The 16,326-nt window shown below is 45.4% G+C and overlaps 1 protein-coding gene across 2 annotated transcripts in view; it reads right to left on the bottom strand.

The window, feature by feature from the left end:
- The window catches only part of LOC102103441 (ligand of Numb protein X 2-like), a 28,819-nt gene extending 13,238 nt beyond the window's left edge, over positions 1–15,581 (bottom strand). Inside the window, exons 1-4 of one of the 2 annotated variants that reach the window (XM_014256539.2) lie at positions 15,374–15,497; positions 11,093–11,245; positions 2,836–3,276; positions 115–335 (exon numbers count right to left, since the gene is read on the bottom strand). In XM_014256539.2, coding sequence (XP_014112014.2) covers positions 115–335; positions 2,836–3,224 — 610 coding nt within the window. In that variant the 5' untranslated portion in view covers positions 3,225–3,276; positions 11,093–11,245; positions 15,374–15,497. Of the gene's footprint in view, positions 1–114; positions 336–2,835; positions 3,277–11,092; positions 11,246–15,373 lie in introns of both variants that reach the window. The other variant, XM_005527390.3, reaches the window with a different exon arrangement.
- Positions 15,582–16,326: the final 745 nt, after the last annotated feature.

The raw sequence follows: 16,326 nt of genomic DNA, 5'->3' as shown, positions 1-16,326 counted from the left end.
AAGGATGTCTGACAGTGCTGGGGACACTTAAAAACTGAATTTTCTGAGATAACTGCCTCATTTGTATATTATGAAAGGTAAATACGCAGTTCCACCTCTGTACCGATCTCTCACCTTCTTCAGTCTCCTCAAAAGCTGGGTTAACCAGTCCAGGCTCTGCAGTCCCCAGTGACACCACAGCAGCTCCAGAGCTTTCTGCCACGAGTGAGGAGCCTCCACTTGGGACCTCTGGATCCTTGTTTGTCTCCCCCCTGGCAGGAGGATCCTCCTTCCCTTTGGGAATGGGATTCTTTTTCCGCTGGAGTTCAGATTTGTATTTCTTAAACCCAGGACACCTGGAGAGAGATTGGCAGGGACTGTCAGTGACTGCCTCCACCTGGGCAGGTGACCCAGCACACGAAAGCTCTGACAAAGCTGTGGGAAGAAGCTGGTTCCAGATCTCACCAGTGCAGTGCTGGTTTCTCAGATGATAGGGTTGATTCTCATTTGACCTTCAGTTTCTACTTACACAATTATCAGCTTAAGTGCAGCCTTGTTATTTCACTACTTTTGAAATTATTAAGCAAATTATTTGAAAAAGAAGAACGTAATAGAAACAGGAGTCTCCCTTGCTAAATATTTACCTGGCAAACACTCCATGAAGAAAACAATCCTTAAATATAAGCAAACACTGAGCTCTGACGTTGTAGAGATCGCTGTGAACTGTACCTTGATGCAAAGAAAGTGGCTCAAGTTTCAAGCTCAGCCTTGAATTAGGCTTTGTTTTAACACATCAGCTACACACAAGAGCAGCAAGGGAGGATTGAGCATTTTCTGCTGTGGAATGAGGTCTGACCCTGGGCCTGGGTGCACTCCCAGTCCGTGCAGGTGATGGCTCTACCTGAATGGGAGCAATTGAATTCCTAATCGCACTGACTGCTCCACACAGAGATCCCAGAACTGGGATGCAGCTGTACACACAAAATGTGCCCTGGATGCAGATACATCACCAGCCTGTCCCAGCACTAATGGGTGAGCTCTTTTATCATGAGTATTTATAAAAAAGGTGACGAGGAGGTGATAAATGCAAAAACATCACTTTTAGAGACATGAGTAGTATTGGGTGTTTAGCAGAGTCACTTTTCAAATTAAACTGAACTATTTACATTCTGGCTGAAGAAGTCTCATCCCAGTATTACGTCCTCTGGTTAATTCCTACTTATTTATTCTCCAAGCAGTAAAATAACCCTGAACTTAATGACAGAAGCTGAGTGATCCACTTGTGTACATGTCCCTCTTAAGATACCAAAACACAAATTCAATTTGCAAAAGGCAGGGATATCCCCCAAGAAAATAAGTTACTGTGTGCTTCTTATTTCCTTAAATATTTTCCTATCAGTTAAATTATTAATTATTAAATTTTCCTATAAATTAAATTATTAATTATTAAATTATTAATCTCACTTAAAACAAGAAAAAACCCAAATCCCAGTGCAATTTTCTTATCTGTTTGTTGTTTTTTTTTTTTCCTCTCCCTGTTTTTCAGTCTGACTGTGCCAAACAGCCCAGGTGAAATAGTCTGGAATCTTAGAATACTCTGTCCCCAAGAAAGACACAAACAACTGTGGAATATATAAGAGAATGATACAGTTTTCAGGCAGGTCCCTAACGTAAACATTTGAGGTGCTTCTCTCCCTCCCTCCCCTGTGTGTAACTCCTGTGCCAGAGGGATTACCCAGTGACAGGAGTTTACTGATAGCAGGGCAGATTTGCAGAGCAGAGGAAGGCCCAGCCCTGGTGTGAGCCATGGCCCCAGCCTGATAATGAGCTGCCAGGACAAAGGGTTGCTTCGAGAAAAAGGAGATTATAAACTTTCACTGAAGGGAAAGGGGCACCCAAGCACCTTCCATCCCTTCCCCTGGCTCTAGCACGAGCTCTCAGCTCATGGGGATCGAAGCAAAAACCACAAGGGTCATCCTTGGCTGGAGCTGCAAAGGTATCCTAACTGTACCTGTTCCCTGGCTGGCTTATTTATAAAATCTGTCATTGCCACAACAAATGACAACACAGCTGAATGAACCAAGCCTGTGGCATTTCTTATTGCTGACAAATACACCCTGCCAAGGAAGGTCTGTTCCACCTGCAGCAGGGCTTGCACTTAGCTCCCTTCCCTGCAAATCATTAACCAGGGAGGAACAAGGGTTCTCCACACACCACAGCAAGAGCTCTGTCACCTGCACTCCTTTTAAAGTGACGATATCCTGCCTGTCAACAGCTCCACCAGCAGTGAAGCACCAAAAATTCTCCCTTTCTCCACACAAGAGGAATGGGAAAAAAACCTACAGTAATTTTAATTTGCTTCTCTTTCTCAGCAAAAGAACGAGAGAAGATAATGGAATTATAAGTAGGTGATTTAGCAAGTGCATAATGTGCGGCTTGGAGGGACTTGCACTATTTGAGTCAAAGACTTATGTATTGCACATCTTAATTGGACCAATTAAACCGGCAGCACTGCACAATCCCTTGCTTTCAGAGCCTTGACTTTGTGCCTTTCTTCTCTGCACGAGGGAAAGAACAAGAATAAGCTTGTTCCTAACAACTCCAGAGCTGGTGCCCCAGCTGAGGACCCACAAACATTGGCAGGCATTTGACAGGTTTAGTGTCTGCAGATGGCCTGAAGGTGAGCAGCTCGTCCATCTCCTCCAGAGAAGACACACAATTACACTGTCCTCACCCACCCACCTGTGCAGCCTCACCCTGGCATCTCTGGTGTCCCACCTTGCCCCAGTTGAGGAGCTGCTCTGAGGTTCTGATGAGCAGCACAACAGCAATAACAGGATGGGAAGGGGAATGCACCTGTTCTGCAGGTGAGCTTCCAGCTCACAGCGCTGCATGGTCTGCTGGCACTCGGCCTTGAAAGGACACAGCACAATCAGCTTATCCAGCAGGTTCCGCACCAGGAGGCTGGACTTGTGGCACTGCAGGAAGGAGAGCTTCTTGCGATCCATAGGACAAAAGCTGTACTCCTGCATGAAGTTCTCCAGGCACTTGAAACAGTAGGTGTGCCCGCAGGGTGTGTCCATGGGCTGCAGCAGGGGCTGCAGGCAGATGTGGCAGATGAGCTCATCGTCCACCTCGTCCTGGAAGTTGTACAGGTGATTGTCCAGCAAGGGGTGAGCCTGGCCACACTCACAGCACAGCTCGGGCACTTGGGACACGATTTCCTCAGTGATGGGGTCAGCCATGGCAGCCAGCAGCAGGGAGGAGATTGTCACACAGCAGCTCTGCCACAGACCTCTAGGGAAAGGCAGAGAGAGAGATTTCCAGCCAACTGCCTGCTTTAAACCCAGCCAATTAAAAATTAAACAAAAAATTCCTGCCTTGAGCTTCCTCCCCCAGAATCTGCACCCCCAGCTGCTCCCCTCCTCCTTCCAGAACCATCCTGTGAATGAGCAGCCCAGGGATCAGAGCATGCAAGGAGCTCGTTCAGCACAAGCTTTAAGCACGTGGTTAAACTGAGGCTTAAGCTTCACACATGCACACACCAGAGACAGGCTAAATGAACCCTGCCCAACATAGGGACTAGAAAAGCTGAGACAAAAACTGCATGTCCTTGAGGGAGAACAACCCAGAGAGGGAAGGGAAAAGAAGGATACACAAGACAGTGATTTTTAAACTTCTTGTGGCTTTCCAGATTATACCAAATCTTTTAAAGACGTGTGTGGTGGAAAGCCAATTTGGAGACTTCTGGTTGTTAGGATTTGTTTTGTGTTTGGGGGGGGAAGGTGGGGAGGATGAGGCAAAAGAAGAGGAAGAAATTTCAAAAGAAACTTAAATCTAAACCACATTTCCTTCCTTTCAAGCCCACTCCCTTCAAAAAAATTTGTTTTAACAAACAATGCATTGTTCCCCACTCATCCATGCCTAAGTTCCCCCATGGAAACAAATTTCCTATAAAAAGACTAAAGCTTCCTAAATGGAAAAAAATGTAAAGAATTGTCCACATCATTTGTTGTAAGGTTAGAGAGAGGATTGAGCATCAGCTCTTTTAAGCCAGGGAGAGCAGGATAAGGGACAAACTGAGTCCTTGTAGCTGCTGCTCTGATTTTAACAGAAACATCTTCAGTCACATCCAGTTTGAATCTTGCCTGTTGTAATTAAATACAAAATTCACTTGAGTTTCCTAGCAGATACAGGCACAGGGATGACTGCAGGGAGGATTTTTTTAACCTGGCAGTTATTTTAATGAAGTAAGAAATGTGGTATTAAAGGAAGCAAACTACATTACACGGTGGGGGGGTTTGTGGTGATGTTTTGAGGAGTTTGTGATTGATGGGTTTTTTTTAAGTAAAGAATCCCAGACTCTGAAAACAAAATAAAACATAGGAAAAAAAAAAAAAAGCAAAACTGTGATGAAATGGAAAATTTCTGAAACACGATGTGGAAAATACCTGAAAACAATGACTTTATCTGGAACAGGTAAAAGCCCAAGCAAGAGGGAACACTGGTCTGCACCAGTGCCTGGAGGACACAGCTGGCACAGCAGAACTCAGGAGGGGGTGAGACAAGAACAATAAGATACCAGGAATGGCAAGAAAAAATTAGTCATGGGTTTCTAATAAAAATAATACATCACTCCAATTAATTGTCAAGGTAAGTCAGCTATTTAATTAAAGGGAGAGCATATCACCAATAGAATCAGCCATTTCACAGGCAAATTTTTACCCAGCCACAGGAACTTATTCACTTCAAAAGATTAAAACATCACTGTCACGGTTCCAGGTGGGTACAACAGGAGGTGTTTGCTCCTCTCTCCCCTGCTGCAGTGCCAAGAAAGCATCTTCCCCTTGAGGGAAGCATTCAGCCTGGGTGAACATCCCTGACTCTTCTGTTTGCCTTCCATTAACTCCTGCCTGGCTGACTCAGTGCTCCAAAAACAAAGCACAGCTATCAGACAGCACCCATGGAAATGAAAGCAGATGTGTCCATGCCCCTTTCTCTCAGAAATCCCCGTTTGGTGCTTGCCTCCACCTGAAACAGGCAGCCCTTCTGTTTCCTTCTTGGCCCTTTTGCCAGCCTTCAGCTGATCTTGAACGATCTTACAGGTGCAAAAGGAACATTTCAACATCAGACCATCACTTATCGTCTCCTACCAATTCTAATCAATCAGCTCAGCACCAGCACTTCATGAAACAAGGAGCTTCCAAGACAAACACTACCCATCAGAGATACCTGTGCTTCGGGTTGGACTATTTGCATAAAAGTTTGGCAGGTGATGAAACAAATCCACTTTCTCAGCAAAAACAAACCTCACAGTAATTTTGCTGATAAACTACTTTTATTGGGGGGTTTTTCAGACTATTTACCAAATTAATTCTCTGCTCTGTGTTTAAAGGTTACACAAGATGAATCCCATTGATGAGTAATTTCTGAGTAATAACTTGTGGAAGATAAAAGTGTCACCACAATTTTGCTGCTCTAAGCTGATCTGCTGTCTCACTTCTAGATCCTTGAAAACAAGGGGTGAAGATTTAATTTCAAGGTGCCCAGGTGAATTTTACTTTTACACCACTGTCCCTTCGATAAGGACACCAGGGAACCCAAGGCTGACACTTGTGTTGAAACCCAGCCCAGAGCCTTGGGCAAGGCAGGGCTGAGTGAGCAGCATGGGGAGGGCAGCAGGCTCAAACAAGCCTCCCTTGCTCAGGGACTCAGGCACAAAGCAGTTTCTGCAAGGGGAGAAATGCTAAAATCCCATCCAGCACAGATGTTGCTGCAGCCCAACAAGGCCCAATTGAAATGTGTAGAAAATCAGTGTTTCATCGTAACAGGCCTGGCTCCCCTCAGCTTCAATGAGCCATGCTCCAAAGTCACTCCAGAGAGTCCACAGGATTCCAGCTCTGGAGGGGAGGTTTGATACAAATTCAATCCTGTATAATCCAATCTCAGCTCCTCATTACAACCTCCAAAGGCCAGACCAACCCAATCAATCCCTCCATCCTTGTGTTGCTTTTTTGTTCCATCATCCCTCACTCTCCAGCTTCCTTCCAGCAAAGGGTGGCACCTTCCCTGCGCCTGTCTTTCTCCAAAGTACTGGAATCTCTCTGTGGCTTTTCACTCACATAATGAGGGAAGCACGTCAGGATACAGCTTGAAATTGTTAACTGCATGAAATTGTTAAAGCCTGACACGTGCATGTGCTGCTCTAATGGACTCTGCTGTTCTAAAAAGGTAATACAAGAAATGCCTCTGGAGTCAGAATTATTTAGAGAGAAACACCTCTATGAGTAACGAAGAATTGAAGGAAACAGACCAGCAAAAATCTCTTTATATTTCCTAATTTCTTATCCCATAAGGATTCCTTTGGGATCACCTTTATCTTTACTGTATTAAAAAAAAATAAATTAGAAAATCACTGTTGGCTTTTTTTTTAAAGTAGGATTCCTGGTACTGTAACAGTGACTCAACGACTAGACATTTTTTTTTAAAAGATGACTTATCAGGTAGTCTAATCTGTATTCCTGCCAAAGCAAGACTATTCCTGACAATATTAGCACATTGCCTATTCTTGTTTTAGCTCTGCCAGGGCCCAGAGCCTCAGATCTGCCCCCTCTGAACATCTACAACACTGTTAATAGCTCTGGGAGGGGTCTGCCAAGAACCACAGCAGCACTGAACCCCTCGGCACCATTCCTGGTGGGCAAACTGCTCATTCCCCGCTCAGCAGCCCAGACTTGGAAACAGAACTGATGACTCACTTCTACAGCTTGGAAAAAAAATAAAAAATATTAAAAAAAATGGTGATTATCTAAGAAATCTTCCCAAGCCCGTGCCTCCACTTGTGCTGTGACTGAGCAGCTGTGCCTGTGGCACCTGCCTGCCCCAAGAGCAGCATTCCAGCTTCCCAGTTTATCACCAGCATTCCCAAACACAGCTCCTGATTTAAAGCATTTCACTGTGCCACCCTTAGTGTGGAGCACAAACCCTAGTTCTGTTCCAGGCCTGTCTGCTCACACGGTTCCAGCATTTGGTACACGTGAATTTTGGCCACAATGTATCTGCCTGAAGTTCATTTCTTTGTGGGGTAACATTGCTGCTGTTCCCATTTAAACACTGAGAAATCACATCACCAGAGGCTAAAACAGACTCACAGAGGCACCAGCTCCTGGGAATTTAACATTTTGTTACACCTCTGCAGAGGATCTCAAGGGACCTACACAGACCACATAGGAAACTCCCAGGGAAAAAGAACAACCCAAACAAAAAAGAATCAAATCAATCCTGTCTGATTTCTAAAACCACAAATATGGTGAGCAAGCAGAGCACATTTCATATTGCAAAACACAGAACCGTGCAGCAAGGACACAAAACAGAAGTGTAAAATTCCTCCTGAAGGCTATGGGTGACTAGAGAAGAAATGATTTTTTAAAAAATCATCAAATTCTCAATATTAAAAATAGAGTTGTATCGTGGGAAATATTTTAGAAATGCCAGGGTTTATGCTTTGGGGCAGCTGTAGGTTAGCATTGACATGTTGGTACAGAAATATTGAGCTGAAAACCCAAATAAAAGCTGGTCTGGGGACTGTGGGACACGTGCTCCACATCTCCTGCTATGTAATATTTCACTGCAATAATTATGTCAGTTATTATATTTATAACAACATTTCCCTGGGAGACTGGAATTGCAACATTCCAACTAAAGGCTAAACAATTAATTAATTATTTGGGGGTGGATAAAATAAGCCAGCACAGTCTGGATGAAGATGGTTGAGGGCACAGACCAAACCTAAAAGCAAGTTCCAGATGGATTCTGATGGAGCAAACCCAATCCTTTACAAATAAAACATGAGAAAAAGGGGCAGAGCTTTTCCTAAACTTTCTTCAAAGAGTTGAAGTTTTGTGTTTCATATAATGGCATTTTTTTCCATTCCAGAGACAGAAAAGCACATTGAAAATGTGTTTGTACCTGGGGGGGTTTGCTGAATTGCATCACTGCTGTGAAGAAGGGTTCATGAAATGAGCCAGGTTTTATAGGACAGGCACCACAGTCCTCACTGAACACTTCCAGTGTGTTGCCACAGCGTTTCACAACCATCACTGAACTGTCCTTAGTTTACAACAGTGGCACAGAGAAATGTTGAAACAGCAGAGGATTTTTATAAACAATACTGAAGGAGGTCAATTTTACAAAAAAACACAACACCAAACCCAAGAATGGTTTCAGGTCTTGATACAATTTCCTATTATCTTTATTATTTTCTGATATGGCTGAAGATCAGGCCAGTGAATGTAAAAATCTTCTGGAAATGGTACATTTACACAGCTAAATAAGAAGCAACCCTTTCACTAATTGAGTTTGCCTTGAAGCCACTGGATTTCTAATGAGCCATCTCCAAGAGTAACTGCTCAGCATTTGTGTGAACATTTTGACTCAGAAACTCTAAATCAAAGCTGTTTTACTGTAATCAGTATCAAGAAAAAATGGAAACTTAAATTTCCATTGCCCCCATCATTTTTTATACTCATTCTTTAACCAAAAATGTGAAAATAAGTTGTATTTAAAAGTTGTATTTAACTCCCTGGTGTTTCTGTGCTCGTTAAACAATTTGGTATTTTATCTGCCTCAGCTACTGGGCAAGTATCTGTTTTCTCCACCAGAAAACAGAAAGCCAATTGTATTTTCATTAATTATAATCAGAATCATTATCCTGTTAGACCAGAAAAGGGTTATTATCCCAGGAAACTCTATCCTGAGAGATGAGCTGAAGGGCTTGAGTAGAGCAGGACAACCCCAAGGAGTTTTCTGGAGCAACTTCTGCAGGATCAGCTCTGCAACATTGATGGATTTCCATTTTTAACATAACTCACTTCCAGACAGATTTATAAAACTTTTATAAAAATCTTGCAGATTTTTATAAAAAACCTGTATGGTTAGTACATCTGAAAGTTCAACACAAGGAAAGATTTGTAACACTCAGTTTAAAAATCTTGCTAGCAATCAACAGCTTAAATTGCAAGCATTTCTAATTTGAGGAGAATGAAAAGCTGACATGAAAACTTAAGAAATTGGTACTTATAATTTATTTCTCCCACTACCATATGCTCAGAACATTTGCTTCTCTCTCAGTTAATGATTGCATACAACAATAACTGTCTCACAGGACCCAGAGTGTTAAAGTAGCAGGGCTAAACAAATGTAACCTCAAAAATTAATCCCAGTACTTTCTGCAGAGCAGGACGTTCTGGTGTTATCATTCTGTTAATATTATCTGGGCAACAAGAGCCAAAAAATTTCCTCTGTCCTCCCTTCTTAAAGGAATTAAACTTTCCACCTACACTCTTCTTTCAAAGGGGATCCAACAGTGACTATTTTAACACAGTGCTCAAAAAAATGGATACATTAAATGCCATCAAATTGAAGACAAGGGCTGCAGAAAAAGCTGTTTTATTGATGTTTTTCTTCCTGCTTTCTCACCCTTGCAAGATGCTTCCACTATATCCACACTCCTTTCTACAGCATATTCCACACAAACATGCAAATTGCTCATTTTGTGCTCGCAGGAATTCTTCAGTCACTTAAATCAATTTGCTTCTTTGCAGAATTTGACCCAAATATTCCTATGGAAGTTTTACCACCCCAGGGATGGATTGTCTTTATTTTTTTTTTTTTATTTTTATTGTGTCTATAATCATCTTTCTCCAGAAAATTAAATACTCCCACCTCCACCCTCACCTACATTTTTAATTTGGCAGCTATCTGCAACTTTATCCCTAAAAATCAGTTTGATGTTTGTGGGAGAAGCTTTCTACAAAGAAAGAAGGAACCCAGCGCTATTATTTAAGGATTTAATCAGTAATTAACAACCAAAGCTTCTGCAACTCCAACAAAAAGCCCAAAACCTAACAAAGAGGGATTAGGAGATGTGATGTTAAGATTTGGGTTCAACTGAATATCTGGGAGTACACTCACTTTCCAAAGAACTGTGCTTGCTTCTGGGAACATGAGGTAAAAATCAAGTGTCTAATGGCCATAAATGAGTATCAGATGCTGTTACCTCCTCACTTTCTGTGTGTCTGCCTCCAAATTCCTTCTTTACAGAGAGAGATGAAAGCAAACCTGAGCACCACTGTCTACTTGTGATCTGTATTTGTCACACAGGTCAGGAACAGGCATTGCTTTTTCAGCACAGCACTTCCAAAGGATCCAGGGGAAGCAGCAGACTGTGCACTGCATTTTATATAACTGGATGTTTTAAAAGCCCCTGTTTGAATATCCTCAGCAGGGTGGTCACATCAGAGATATTTAATAGTAATGTGAGAAGGGAGGAGGCGGGAAGAGAGAGACTCTTGCTTTTGGGAGACAAAAGGTATTTCTGTAGCTCTAAGCCTTCCTGTCTTGTGAGAAACTCCTACAGAGCTTTAATCTTTATCACATTCTATCAAAGTGCTACTTTAAAATTAATTTCAGTTAAAAGAAATTAATCTTGGCTACTCTCAGCCTTAAGCATGAAATAACTCATTTTCTTAGTTCGTTAAAACACAAACAAGGAACTCTTGTTTTCTACAAAACTTTACCACAAGCAATCCAGCAGCATGAAAGCAGTTTTGCACCTGGAGATGAAATATTTCCTATCAACAGACAGAGTTTTTAACATCAGAAGCACCAGGTTAGGGCTTTGCTGCAGGATAAAGTAGCACAGAACTCCTCATTACCTGGTCCAAGTCTCAGCTCCAGTAGCACTATTTGTTTTTAATGGTGTTCTGTTTAAAGTTAGAGTTTGGCACTTGGAATCTCAGCTCCACAAAATAAAGGCAGGATGGCTGAGAGTCATTCCAGAGACTCCAGCACATTTCCCCTGGCTGGCTCTTCTTTCCCAACAGCTCCTGTGCCCGATGCCATGGGTGACAGCAGGGTGACAGCAGGACACATCACCCTGCTCAGACTTCCTTGCACGGGGTAAGAGGGCTTCTTATGCAAAGTACTTTCCAGCCCAAGCTTGCTCACACTAACTAAAAAAGCTGAATTAAGAGCTAATTAGGTCTGTAATTCCCCTTTACATTCCATCTCACCCTCAGATCGTGGTAAAGGGGAAAGAAAGAAAACAAGTTACCTTCATTTAAACAAAACGAAACCTTCTCAAACTGTGGCTCCCCAGGGCAGCTGCAGCTGAGTTTGAAGTGAACTTAAACTCTGCCAGTGCCTCTGGGTAGGCAGAGCTGCTGCAACCAGTAGCTGAAATGCCCTTCACCACAGGTGACAGCTCCTAAGTAAATAATGAAACAGCAGAAGTCAAAAAAATAAAAAAATAAATCTGGATTAAGATTACGTTCCCCTAGAGACAGACAGAACAGTATTAAATCTCATTTGTAGAGGACTTGAGACATATTCTGCTGGTTAAGACATCTGTGTTAATGGTTCATGAGTTTACAGATGCACATGGCACTGAAGGTGCCTTTTCATCCAATTTCATACAGTGTTTCCTGATGTATCTTACTGACTTCAAACAACCCTCACGGCCGAGGGAGGCAAAACTTCAACAGGCATTTTGTATCTGGGATGTGTTTCTTTCTCTTAAAATCTTAACCCGATTTAAGGCTGTGTCCAAACTGGTACCAGCAGCAGGACTTAAAACCCATTGTTCTCTTGCTGTACGGGGCACACATTTACAATATGCGTGAATTGATAATTATATTTTCCCTTGTTCTAAAAATAATTTTCAAATGGGGAGTGGCTGTCTCATCAGCTAAAGGAGCTGAAGCAGCAGAGCAAAGTCCTTGAGCTGTTCCCAAATCAGTGCAACAGCCACATTCCTCCTGAGCCCGTGAACGAGCTGCAGGGTGGGGAGGGAGAAGAATCTCCTTTTTCCTCGGTTTTCACCCCCCGAAGATTCAGACTAAAGTAGCCCCAGGTGTTGTTCTCACAGGGAATTGGATTTTAGACTAAAAGGCCAAGGAGAGCCATCACGTTTATTTTTATGTATCCTCCTCCAAATATTCACGTGGCAGTTTTTGCTCCTGATCAGTTGTGATTGCGTACAAGAGGAAATCCCCAGCTCTCAGTTCCCATGCCGCCGTTATTTATTTGCATTTTATTTATTTTATTGTGGAGATCTGCAACAGCATTTATTAGGTGAGAAGAATTTCTCTGTTATCAACCCCCCAGCCTTAGATAAGTCTGAGAACTTTACAAATAGGGCTGCTCGTGATTTACTGATGTCACAGGTGAGTCCCTTGAACCCTCAGAGGAACAGGGTAAGTTTTATCTCAACTCCTTTTTAACTGTCAGAAAATCAGCTTTTAAAGAGACTCTGCTGAAGCTGTTTATAAACTTGTGTGATTTAAGGTACAGGCAAAGTTAGAGAACATTTTAAAAAAATACATAATCCCTTCTAGTGCTTCCCTTCCAGAGTATTCCAAATAAGAAACACTGTGGTCTCCAAACAAAATTTGGAACCTCAAAACTAAGGGGATCATTATATAAATATATGTATTTAAAAAAAAAAAATTAAAAGCCTTTGCCTGTAAGCTGCTGATTGTCCCTCCAAATTTGTCCAGCTTTATTCCACTTCCCTCCTTTCAGCCCTAAGTGCTTTTTCCTGGTCCAGCACAGTATTTCTTACTGCTCATTCATCTAAATCCCCTCTAACCCTTTTTAGCTGACTTGTGAGATACTGACTCATGGGCAACTTCTTATCTGAAATATCAGAAAAACTGCCAGATATTTTCCTATTTTCAAACTTCATTCGTGTCAAGAAATTTCTAAGCCAAGAGCAACGTTTTATGTGCTATAAATCAGGGACCATAAACTGACGAGGGACTGTCAAATGCAATTCCTAACAACTGTATGAGCAGCACCACTAAAGTAAACTGAGAAGGAAAAGCCAAACAAGAGGGTTTTGTATTAAACCAGCAAAACATATTCAGGCCTGTGAGTAAGGCAACAGCTGCAACTCCTCTGGGGAGATCCACACGAGCAGAATGAAATGATGCAGCTTCATTTTCAAAGTGAAATCAATAGAGCTGTTGCAGCAGGAAGTTTTCATTTTAATGCAAAAAACAATATATGTGTATGTCAGTGCAAGGAAAAGAGAAAATACAGCAGGGGTGTTTTGTGACCTACAGGTATTTTATTATGCTGTGATATTTATGCTTTTAGGTATAGAAGTCTAAGACTTTACAATCCCATAAATGTGTAAATTCTTTTATTAACCACATTTGGGGAAGTTCTGAACTGCCGTAGTTTACAAACCCATTAATTAAAATTTCCACGAGTTATTGGAATTGCCATTCAGGGAGCACTAAGCTTATCCAGAATCAATCTCAACCTCTTTCATCAGGTATCTTCAAACCTCAGGGGTTTTTCAGAGGTCATGTAGCTGCCAGGTCCCTTCTGGAGCTGTTTCTTCCACCTTTTTGAGTCCTCATTCCGCAGGCCATATGGTTGGGATGGTTTCTTAACTCTTGCTCACCTTCCTCACTATTGATTCGGTGAAAAACTTGAAATTTGCCATTCAACAGATGTTCCTTTGTGCTGCATACCACAGGTCCTCCTCTCCCATCCCTCCCTTGGGTTTTATGCCAGCGGATCCCCGTTATTTAAATGAACCCCATCTGCACCCAGCTTGCATGCTAACACTTAGACAGGGAGAGGGAAGGTGTGGATTTCCAGCACAGCTGAGTTTTCAGCTGGGGAGTCCCCAGAGAAGGCTGGCCTCCTGTTTATCATTTCCCTGCTCCATCCCCAGCCATATGACCCCTTTGTTTTGCCCTGCACAAGCACTGGTGCTGCTCTGACTCTGTAAACTGGTCCAGGGAGCAAATCCCTTTGGGGGAGGGAATAAATATTCCCACTGCCTTAGGCCCTTTCAGCAGCAGACACACTACATCTGCTCAGGGAAATTGTGAAAGGCGACTTGGAGTGTGCAACTTCAGAGAAAGAAGTTTTGTTTTGAAGGAGCCATGTGTGCAATTCTGCTCTCCCTTCACTGGAGAGCTGCCAAAAGAGCTCCGGCATCAAGGACAAACGTCAGCACAGTCCCTCAAAGGCACAGCACACACAACTGGCGCTGCTGCAGGAGAGCTCCAGCTCTCTCCACCACCCAAACCTTGGGCTGCTTGAGCCCCCAAGGGCTTAAAGATTACACAGGACAACTCTGGGGTTCTGTGACAGCGACAGAAACTTCTCCGGGCCGCCAATTATCTCCGCTGTGCCCCTGCTGCGACACACCCTCTGCGCAGCAGAGATCTCCCCTACCACTTACTTGAGCTGGAATAGTTTTTCCTATGGAAACTTTGTTCTGGTGCTTTCTCCTTGGCTAGAAAACTGGAGCAGAAGCTTGAATATGACACTTTTTCGGCTTGGGTAAGCAGCAGGGAAGCACTCATTTTGCACTTCTTACTTTCCGAGGTAAAGTAGGTCCCAAAAACCGCTCAAGGAGTTGAAAGTGCCGTTTCAAGCAGGGCTTAAAGCAAACTAAGCCTGCAGTGCCACCGAAAGGGGCAGCCCCGCTGTCCCTGCCACCTCCTGCGCTGGCATCAGCCGCCTGCTGCCTGGTCTGCTCCTTCTCCATCAGATCTCTCTCCTCCTGACATTATCCTCGAGATAACAAGTGCACCCAGCCAAGCATCACCCCTTCAGCAACACACAGCCTCACCCCGCTTTACACCCCTCATTAAAAAAATGACAACAACCTTCTGAAACAAAAATGTTTCCAAATAGATGGTTACTCTTTGGGTTAAACTAAGCCTTATCATCACCTGTACTTCTTATCTTTAAGGTATTTCCAAAAGGTCCACATCTTCATTTTGCTGTGCTTTGCTTGTTTATCTCAACTTCTATTTATAGGCTTTTTTTTTCTCCCCTGCATTAATTACCAGCAAACTCGCCGACTTTGCCGCTCTCCGTCTCCTAGCAAAGACATTTTTTGCCCCGCTGCCTCCCTGCGACCCCCACAAGCAGAAAGTCGCCGGGTTTGGTGGGTCCTGCCCAGGAAGGAGCTGTGAAGAGTTAAACCCTGGGGCCGGCAGCCTTCACCTGCGCTGCCCGTGTCACTGATAAGGGACATTGGCTGCGGCCCCGCGCGGTCACGGCCGAGAGCCCTCCGCTGTGAGAACCGGGAGCTTCGGGCACCCGCGACCCCCCGACCTCAGCCCGGCGGGCACCCCGCATCCCCTCTGGGAGCCCCGAGTTCCTTCCCGAGCTCCTTAAGGGACTCCGCATCCCCTCAGCCCCGGTGGGACCTCCCAAGCGACTCCCGTGCTCGGCCGGTCGGGACCCGCCGAGTTCCTCAGGGAACCTCATCCCGGTGGGAGCCCCGCGCCTCCTCAGGGACTCCCACGTCCTTCAGTCCCGGCAGGATCCCCTCCCGCCCCCCAACACCGTTCCCGCTCACCTGCGGCCACCGGGGCTGGGAAAGGGCTCGCTCTCCCTCGGGATGGGGAGGGAAGAGGCGCTGGAAGCCCAGCGCCAACCCGGCCTGCGACGGCGGCAAGCGCGGCGCCTCCACCAAGTTTCCGGGCGGGGAAGAAAGTCGAAACCTACGTGAGAGGAGGAGGAGGCAGCGCAGCCGCCCAGGTGTCCCTCGCTCGCCTGCTCGCCCGGCACGGCCCAGCCCAGCCCTGCCCTCCCCTCACCGCCTCCGCCTCCTCCGCCGCCGCCTCCCCGGGCCGCGCACACCCGGCGGCCTTGGCCCGCCCCGAGCCGCGGGGGCTGCGGCGCGTCCTGGGCCTCGACCGCCCGCTCCCCTCAGGACATCCCCGCTCCCCTCAGAGCACGTCCCGGCCCCCGGCTTCCCGCTCCCCTCAGGACATCCCCGCTCCCCTCAGGACATCCCCGCTCCCCTCAGAGCACGTCCCGGCCCCCGGCTTCCCGCTCCCCTCAGGACATCCTCGCTGCCTCCAGGGCATGTTCTGGGCCACGACCGCCCGCTGCCCTCACGGCATTTCCCGGGCCCCGGCTTCCTGCTCCCCTTAGGGCGTCCCCGCTCCCCTCAGAGCACGTCCCGTCCCTCGGCTTGCCGCTCCCCTCAGGACACCCCCGCTGCCCTCAGAGCACATCTCGTCCCTGGGCTTCCCGCTCCCCTCAGGGCGTCCTCGCTCCCCTCAGCGCAGTTCCCCCTCGAGGTAGTCCCGCTCCCCTCAGAACATTCCTCCTTCCTCCAGGGCATCCCGGCTCCCTTCGAGACATCCCCGCCGCCCTCAGAGTGCTCCCCATCCCCTTCGGGGCATCCCTGCTTCCCTCAGGTCAATTTCTCTTCCCTCTGAGGCAATTCCCACGGCCCTCGGGCCAATTCCTACTGCCCTCAGGAGAACCCTGCTGCCTTCAGAGCAATGCCCTTGGTCCATT

The sequence above is a fragment of the Pseudopodoces humilis genome, chromosome 15, assembly GCF_049639895.1.
Source record: "Pseudopodoces humilis isolate 2021_Gansu_Grassland_sample_001 chromosome 15, ASM4963989v1, whole genome shotgun sequence".
NCBI lineage: Eukaryota > Metazoa > Chordata > Aves > Passeriformes > Paridae > Pseudopodoces > Pseudopodoces humilis.
Note: the sequence above shows the minus strand (reverse complement) of the source record. Positions and strands in the feature narration are given on the sequence as shown.